This window comes from Dipteris shenzhenensis, chromosome 2 (assembly GCF_047967505.1).
Source record: "Dipteris shenzhenensis isolate YYH24624 ecotype China chromosome 2, Dip_SZ_1.0, whole genome shotgun sequence".
Taxonomy (NCBI): Eukaryota; Viridiplantae; Streptophyta; class Polypodiopsida; order Gleicheniales; family Dipteridaceae; genus Dipteris; species Dipteris shenzhenensis.
In genome coordinates, this window is record NC_141597.1 from 23,968,379 (window position 1) to 23,977,558 (window position 9,180).

The window sequence follows — 9,180 nt, forward strand, 5'->3', positions numbered from 1 at the left end:
AATGTCAATCATGAAGGTTTTATTCAAATAGCGTAAAACTCGTGGGTAAAAGCATATCTTTTCTTTTTAAGTGCAAAAAAACGAAAGGCATACAATTTTGATATTGTGCTTACTTTTTTCATTTCAATTTAAAACATTGTTAGTTTAAATCAACTTATTATAAATTTAGTAATTCATTCCATCGTACCCCTTGGGCAGCCGTTTCAAATTAATATAATGTTATGACTATAGGCCGCACCCTAGTTTCAAATTAATATAATGTTATGACTAGAGCGAGCGTGAAAGAATTTCCAGTTTACAGGTTGTGTACATTCCCGGATCATGCCTCGACTCTGTTCTACACGTCTAGGCAGCGCCCGCGCTGTTCGCCACCCCGCATTGCTTCCGGATCTGCCCTTGCGTTCCGGTGAGGGGGCTGATGTTTCCCATCTTGACCATGGCTGCCACAAAGTCCCGGAAGAAGGACGTTTGATCGCTGGCGTAACCTAGGACCTGTTCCCGGGTGCTTCCCGCAGTGGAGTAGAGCACCTCGTCCGAATGCAGAAGCCCTTTGCCCTTGACGAGATTCGCGTAGTATCGATTGTCGAACACTGTGGGCGTGCCCACATCCAGATTGGCAAAGTTGGTGCTGTTAGCGGGGCAGAGCTGGAGCAGGGAGGCGCGGTAGGAGCTGTCCGTGGTAGGATCCGGCGGACTCGAAGTCAAGCGCGAGCTGAATGTGGCGCAGTTGGCCTTGCCGATGGTGTGTGCGCCCGACAGAGCGACCATGTCACGGGTGGTGAGGCCAACTGCCGCGAAGTCGGCAACAAGGCCGCTGACGTTGAAGTTGAAGCCCGGGAGGGCCTGATTGGCGAGCGCTCGGTTGGGGGAGAGTCCATCTCTTCGTCCCAGCAATACTCCGTAAGAAGGGCCGCCACTCTGTTACAGGAGTGAGTGATGAGTCGTGAGAACAGTGGATTTTGCAAGAAGACGGCACAGCTGGTGCAGGATTTGGAATGAAAAACCACTAGGGCGATGGGGGATAGATTGCTCACCAGAACCACGGAATCGCGGGCGGCCATGGCCAGAACGTCTGCACAAGACACGATTCCTGGGCATTGCTGTTCTAGGGCCGCCTTGATGTCGTCCACTACGTCGAAGCCACGGACGGAGTTAAGGTTAGGGCGTGCTTCCTGCTCTCCCTGGACTCCGTTGATGCTCTTGAGCAGCAGGGAAGCATCGCACCCTTGGACAAAGCAGTCGTGGAAATGTAAGCGGAGCAGCGAGGCAGCCATGCGCGCCTCCGTGGCCACTGCCTGCTGCACCACGGTTCTGACGATGGATTCGGCATGGGGGCAGTTGAGCTTGTAGAAATCCGGGCGCAGGCCCTGCGCAGCCACCAGGTGGAGAGGCGAGCAAAAGGTGACGATGAAAAGTAGATGCATGAAGAAGCATCGAGAGAACTTGGGAGCTGGCGAGCACAAATGTAGTGGCAGTGGATGGAGAGTGGCCATGAGGTGCTGTCGACTCTCGAGCAGTCCAAAGCGACAGTGCGCTTGATGGAGTGGAGAGCAGATTGCTTTGAATGACTGAGGAGCTGGAGTGGTGTGCAGAAATGAAGATGAAGTGGGAGAGAGCAGGGCAGGCTGCTTTCAATTACTGATGAGGAGCTGGAGAAGTGGTGGTGGTGTGCACTGTGCAGAACTGAAGATGAAGCGCGAGGAAGGCAAGCCAATGCTTTATAAACATCGCGGGTTGCCAGCCTGGACATTTGACTTCACAAATCCATGCATGCATCGCTGTGACTCGGTCCCCTTTGACGGGTTCTTGGCGCTCCAAGTCCACTGTCACCCGGCCTCTTGAGGTATTTCTGTGCAGCTCACTGTTGTAACATTTCAAGCACTTCCCTTGAGCATCTTGCCTAGTGGCACGAGAACCCAAACGAGCATTCCAACTCTAATAAAGCCCATCAATTGCTGGAGCCACATGTTTTTGACATTGATCACTACAAGCATGCATCGATTTCCTCTTATGGAGCAAAGGAGGGACACCGTACCACAATTGCACTTTAAGAAGAGGACCTCTTCCACTTCGATAGGAATGAGTCTAGAAAAACGAGGTTGAGGAGCTTCATAAAATCTTGGAGAGCAAGGCATCCGTTGCGCTCCACAAGAGAAATAGAGGCTCCTACTTCTACAAGAAGGTTCTGAGCTACACCAAGCAAAGAGAAAGATGTAAGCTTATGGCCTCCTTCCAAGCTACCTTTTCCTATTTTAACTATATGTTGGAAATTATGCCAAAGACTACGCCAAGACCAATAACTAGCCTTAGTAATTACACTCATTTTAGTCACACATAAGTTGAACTCCTCCGTAGCACACTGTCATTGTTGTCACATAAGCTAGGCTAGCATCCATGGATATGATTTGTAGAGGATATACCGTTCACATGCTTAAACAAGCATATTTTTTAATGTCATTGTTTTTTTATATCTTCTGGTTGAGTGAGGGTGTTTTCAAAAAAAACATTGAGATTTACACCACCTTTCGCATGTGAAAGAGATCCAATTGTTCAATGTTATCAAGCCATTCTCCAAGTTCAGTTAGTTGGACTAAATCTAGCTAATTGGTGCCCCTGCACCATGATCAAAATCTTCACGGTGTGCATAGTCAAGGATAATCTTACAATGTAGCCGATGATGAGCTATGTAAGATGAGATATCATGAGTGAGATACTACTTATAGACTCCACACCTACCTTGGCAACAAGACATAGTATCAATCAAATAGAATGAAGCAATAGCTAGTTATCATGCACCATCAATCCTAGTGAGATCATAGCCAACTAAACTTAGGCATAGCGAAAGGAAACCATCCATAAATAATGCAAAATAAGGACTCCTCTCTTCTCTTCGGTGCTCTATGCATGGAGTCCATGAATATAGCCACGTGTTTGGGACTTCTACCTCTTTATAAACCTAGCCCATTAATATTTTACCCATCCGACATCTCTCGCTCCCCCTTCAATTGCACACTATGTACAATTGATAGTTATTAAGCATCATTAATAAGATAGGAATAGACACAACCACGGGGGTGACTAAAACTAGCTTTCTGGTGGTTATTTCAATCACCATGTTGGTTTCAACAATTATGCAATGGCACAATGGATTTTCAAAACATGGGAGAATCCACATGCAAGAAAGCTCACGGATCGACTTAGCTGATTATGTGATCACAAGCTCACTTGCAAAGTACATCATTGAATACATCAAGATTGAGGAGGAATCTCTTAAGTCAGACCGTAGACCAGTGCCTATAGGCATAATTGTTAGAAACGTGGTGTGTAATTGTGTGTGTGTGTGTGTGTGTGTAGATGCCAATGGAGATTCATGATCTATGCAACTAAATAGGATCCATCGCGAACAAAGACCATTTCGGAACACAACAGATTGGGTAGCCACCACGAAGAGAGCCCCAAAATGACCTGAAAGAGATGGACCTTTTGTTGAATCAAGTTGCTACACCATAGCTTGAATATGTTAGAATAGAACTAGTTTGTATAACAACTCATACTGATTTAGAAAAAAGCATCATATATAAAAGTTGTTGTGCATTGAGGGGAGTTAGTCTCCTTCTAGTATAGGAAAAATTAGAGAGCGATCCATCACTATTGCATCTCACAATAGAGTACCAGAGTATCATCATGTTGGATATTAAAATTCTCAAAATAGTCCTATTCTAGAAAACCGAATGGGTCGATTTAGCAAAACCCATCATATACAAAAGTCAAGGTGCTACGACAGAGACAATCTCCTCTTGGGATAGCAAAAGAGGAGCAAAAGTCATAGAGTGAGCTGGCCATAACTTTTGCATATTGCAAAAAAGTACCATTATGTTGGGTCTTTAAATTCTTGTAAAACACCTTTTCTCCCCCTTTTCTGCAAGTCTATGCGGGTTGATTTAGCAAAAAGCATCATATATAGGAGTTGATGTGTTTTGAGGGAGATAGCAAGTTGATTTGGCTCGTTACCATCTCGTCTCTTTCAAAATTAGCTTGTTTTCCTAGAGGTTGCTATAAGAAAATAATACAACGTCTGTGCCCAACAGATAACAGGATCTCGTACGCAAGAGAGAAAAGCAGGTAGTATGGAGAATCAAAAAATTTGATTACTATAAAACTGATACAATAGATGGCGATGCCTCCCAGCCGTGCGCTCCTGTGAAAGAAGCTTCAATGGCGTGTTGGAAACAATAGAGGACGGAGGTTGGATGCTAAGGAATCAGGGTTGCTTTAGCCAATGATTAAATGGGCTTCACGAGCTTGCTCTTATATAGCCACCACTCGTAGTCGGTTAGACCCAATTGGGTGACCGACCCAGTCCGCCCAAAACAGCCAACTGGGAGTCGGTCCTGAAAGAGGCCACCAACCATACGATAGAACCAATACGCAAAATAGAGAAAATGAAGTACGGACTTCATTTGGCCCAGAGCCATCTGGGATCATCTGGGGCTCCAAGCAGGCCCCGCAACCCGAGAGTGGGCTACCTCGAGAAATGCTCCGTCTACCCTCAGTGCGATCTCAGTCATGGGATGCCTTCCTGCACTTGCATGTAGCCTAGTTGGCAGTGTGCCAACTCCGTCTAGCCATTAGGCCACAGATGGCCCCCATCTAGTGTCCAAACCAGGACCTACCGGATAATTGAGCTACTCAAATACCTTCTCCTCATATGGGGGGCTTACAAGTAGAGTTAGCTGGTTCCCACGTAGTTACATGAGAGTGGAGCATTGATATCTAACACCCTAGCTCAATGTCCATCCGCAAGTGAGCTTACTTTTTCGGTCCAATGCCAAGTTGATGAAGATGCCTCTCCAGCAAGTCTCTTCCAAGAGCCTTCGTGAAGATGTCCGTACCATTCTTTGTAGTTGGATAGTACACCAAGTCGACCTCTCCATCCATGATGAGCTCGTGTACAAAGTGATTTTGAATCTCAATGTGTTTTGTGCAAGCATGGAACACAGGGTTCTTTGCAATCGCCATGCAACCTTGATTGTCACATGATAATTGTGTAGGCTTGTTCTGCACTGCACCCATGTCCCCTAAAATCCTCCTCAACCACACTGCCTCGCAAGAAGCAAAGCATGTTGATTTGTACTCAGCCTCGGTAGAAGAAAGAGCAACTGTGGGTTGCTTCTTGCTGACCCATGACATAGCTCCAAATCCAAGTGAGAAGCAATAACCTGTCACTGATCTCCTGCTGTCCACGTCTCCTGCCCAATCCGAGTCACAGAATCCGGTCAAGATGTTGCCCTTGGTATAGGTGATGCCATAATCAAGTGTGCCTTTGATGTATTTCAGCACCTGCATTCCTGCCCTCCAATGGTTCTCCCGGGGCTTATTGGAAAACCTGCTTAGTACAGCAGTCGCAAAGCTGATGTCCGGCCGCGTGTTGCACAAGTAAATCAAGCTGCCGACAAGTCTTCTGTACTTCGCTTTGTCCAGCAGTGGTGATGAATCCTTGTTTGAGAGCTTCACGTCAACCTCCATAGGGGTACCAACTGTCTTGCACTCAGCCATGCCACATGCCTTCAGTATCTCTCCAGCATACTTCAGATGTAAAATGAAGATCTGTTTCGACTCTTGCCAAACTTCAATCCCCAAACAGAAATGCATCAGTCCGAGGTCTGTCATTTCAAACTCTCTTCCTAGCAAATGCTTTGTCTGCGAGATGTTCTCTTCATGGTTCCCTGTTATGACAAGGTTGTCCACATAAAGGACCACGATCATACACCTACCTCCTTCTCTGAAGATATATAAATTTGCATCAGATGGGCTCCTCCTGAACCCGTTTTGCAGAAAGTAGGCATCGATTTGTTGGTACCATGCTCATGGGGCCTGTTTCAGCCCGTAAGGACTCCTCTCTTCTCTTCGGTGCTCTATGCATGAAGTCCATGAATATAACCACGTGTTTGGGACTTCTACCTCTTTATAAACCTAGCCCATTAATATTTTACCCATCCGAGATCTCTCGCTCCCCCTTCAATTGCACACTATGTACAATTGATAGTTATTAAGCATCATTAATAAGATAGGAATAGACACAACCATAGGGGTGACTAAAACTAGCTTTCTAGTGGTTATTTCAATCACCATGTCGGATTCAACAATTATGCAATGGCACAATGGATTTTCAAAACATGGGAGAATCCACATGCAAGGAAACTCACGGATCGACTTAGTTGATTATGTGATCACAAGCTCACTTGCAAAGTACATCATTGAATACATCAAGATTGAGGAGGAATCTCTTGAGTCAGACCGTAGACCAGTGCCTGTAGACATAATTGTTAGAAACGTGGTGTGTAATCGTGTGTGTGTGTGTGTGTAGATGCCAATGGAGATTCATGATCTATGCAACTATTTATAGGATCCATCGCGAACAAAGACCATTTCCGAACACGACAGATTGGGTAGCCACCACGAAGAGAACCCCAAAATAACCCGAAAGGGATGGACCTTTTGTTGAATCAAGTTGCTACACCATAGCTTGAATATGTTAGAATAGAACTGGTTTGCATAACAACTCATACTGACTTGGAAAAAAGCATCATATATAAAAGTTGTTGTGCATTGAGGGGAGTTAGTCTCCTTCTAGTATAGGAAAAATTAGAGAGCGATCCATCACTAAATTGCATCTCACAACAGAGTACCAGAGTATCATCATGTTGGATCTCAAAATTCTTAAAATAGTCCTATTCTAAAAAACCGAATGGGTCGATTTAGCAAAACACATCATATACAAAAGTCAAGGTGCTACGACAGAGACAATCTCCTCTTGGGATAGCAAAAGAGGACACAACAAGACAAAGCACCCATAGACGCGCAGAGATGCGTTTCATGAACTAAATAAAAAACTTACGGGCACGTCTATTTGTGCATCTGGAGACCCACGTCTAATTGCGCATCTATATATCAAACTCACGCGCGTATAGACGCGCAGTTAGACGCATAAATAGATGCGCTTATAAATGCGTTTATAGACGCACATATAGACGCAAGTCGAACAGACAAACGCGAATATAAACGCGTTTTTAAACGCACGGATAGACGCGCTTTTTTTTTTTTTTTTTTAAATTTACAGAATATTGTGTATGTTGTGTATGCTATATAGTTACAAGAATCCCATATCCACATTCTGTAATTCAATTCTTACAGCCAACCGCATTTTAATTACAATTCCAAATAAAATATTACAACTCCAAAACGCAATAAAATTAAAAGCTCAAAAAGTGCTTGTATATACATATAGCACGAAGCTAAGCCACGTCATGTGGCTTCAAGTACAAAAAATAAGGAAGCTAAGCCACGTCATGTGGCTTCAAGTACAAAAAATAAGAGGAGTCTATATACAAGAGGCACGAAGCCAAGCCAGTGGCTTTAAGTACAAAAAAGAGTAGCTAGCACTACTTCTACGACTAATCCTCGCTGCCTTCCACGCTCCCTTCTGCACTCCCTTCTGCGCCTCCTTCCTCGTCTTCCTCGTCGTCTTGTGCATGGGCCTGTAAACAAGGGGCAACATATATCAATGCATGAAAGATCAAATCTTTACTTATAATTTTGGCATTATTTAATTACTTTCAAATACCTGGGGGGCCGCTCCAGTAGCTCGGCTATACTGCTCCTCAGTAATCAACCCGTCATCATAGAAGTGCCTCCATGTATCTCCTCTGCGATGGTGGGGTGGTAGGCTGTCTCCACTGGAGTAGGGTATCTACCCACGATCTCAAGCTGCATGACCGCGACACACTTTGTGGAGGGATTAGTACAAAGAAACAACCGACCTCCTAATAAACTACATAAGCAATATAATTTGAGATCGATACTTACAAATTGGGCCTCCCATGATTCAACACCCCTTGCTCCAAAATGCGCGCTTCCATATTCCTCCATCTGGATCCTCCGTGCCTCCATGTGCTGCAGACTGGGGTCCTCCCTCGCTGACTTCATTGCCTTCTTCCACTCACGCTTGTGAGCGGTGTGGGGCGGGCCCCTTGGTGGTTGACCTGCCTCAAGCCTGGCAAGCTCTGCTAGTGCCTTCCTCTTAAGCGAAGATCTTTTATTGCTAAGTATTGTAACAATCTTTGACTTCCCCCATTTATCTGTGAACTGGCGATTGGGGGGGTTAGGATACCTAGAGCGAACAGTAGCGAGGGTCTCATCAGCCAACCTCTTTCGGTGGTCTTTATAGTGGATAAAGCAATCTCTGTAATTGTTAGCAATTATAGAGCGCATGAAGGCCATGATGTTCTTCCCCCGCGCATCCATCAAGATGCCTCCTGTCTGAGTGATGTCATAATAAATCGTACCATCACCCAGAGGCACGTCTAAATCATCTGAATCATCATCCTCCTCACTGCCACATGGCCCAAAGCACTGTGCCATGCATCCCCCACCGCTCTCCCTGCTACTACGCCTGCTACCCTATCGTGTCGAGCTCGTATGGTGGCCACTCGTAGCTGGGGACTGCACGGGACTACGCTGACCACTCGTAGCTGGAGAACCGAGTCTCGATGACTGGGGAGTACATCGACGGATCACCGAGACAGAAGGACCTCCTGACGGCATGGGGGAAGGGGCATAAGACGGGATGGCAAAAGGGACATAAGACGGCATGGGGGAAGGGGCATAAGACGGTACGGGGGAAGGGGCATAAGAAGGGGCATAAGACGGCTGTGCTGACTCCACTGGGGTGATCTCAGGCGGTGTGGGGTGGCTTGGAGTCTGTAGTGCCGACTCCTGGGGAGTGTTAAGAGTACCCGTCATATACCCGTATAACTCCGCAGGACTAGGAGGGTGCCCTAAAAGGTTATATAAGTCCTTCCAAATAGATTCTCGGGGATCAGGTGAGCTAGAAGCGCTTCCTGGCCACATGTTGAACTGGAAAAAAGGAAAAAAATCTATTACTGATGAGCTGAGAAGAAAGGGGAAGAAAAGCGAGGCTTACTATCAGAGCACGTCTATAGACCCGTCTGATTTGCGCGTCTATAGACACGTCTAATAGAGCGTCTAACAGAGCGTCTAATAGAGCGTTTAACAGAGCGTCTAACAAAGCGTTTAACAGGGCATCTAACAGAGCGTCTAATAGAGCGTCTATAGACGCGTTTGTGTGTGTCTGCAACAAGCCAGACGCGCGGTTAGACG

The 9,180-nt window shown here is 45.8% G+C and overlaps 1 protein-coding gene across 1 annotated transcript; it reads right to left on the minus strand.

Annotated features, from left to right (window-relative positions):
* Positions 1-309: 309 nt before the first annotated feature.
* Positions 310-1,521, minus strand: LOC147904514 (peroxidase A2-like). The gene is made up of 2 exons (XM_087394545.1): positions 1,035-1,521; positions 310-918 (listed from the first exon to the last, which is right to left on the minus strand). The coding sequence occupies exons 1-2, from the start codon at positions 1,491-1,493 to the stop codon at positions 346-348; spliced, it is 1,032 nt and encodes a 343-aa protein (XP_087250671.1). The 5' UTR covers positions 1,494-1,521; the 3' UTR covers positions 310-345.
* Between the last annotated feature and the right edge of the window lie 7,659 nt (positions 1,522-9,180).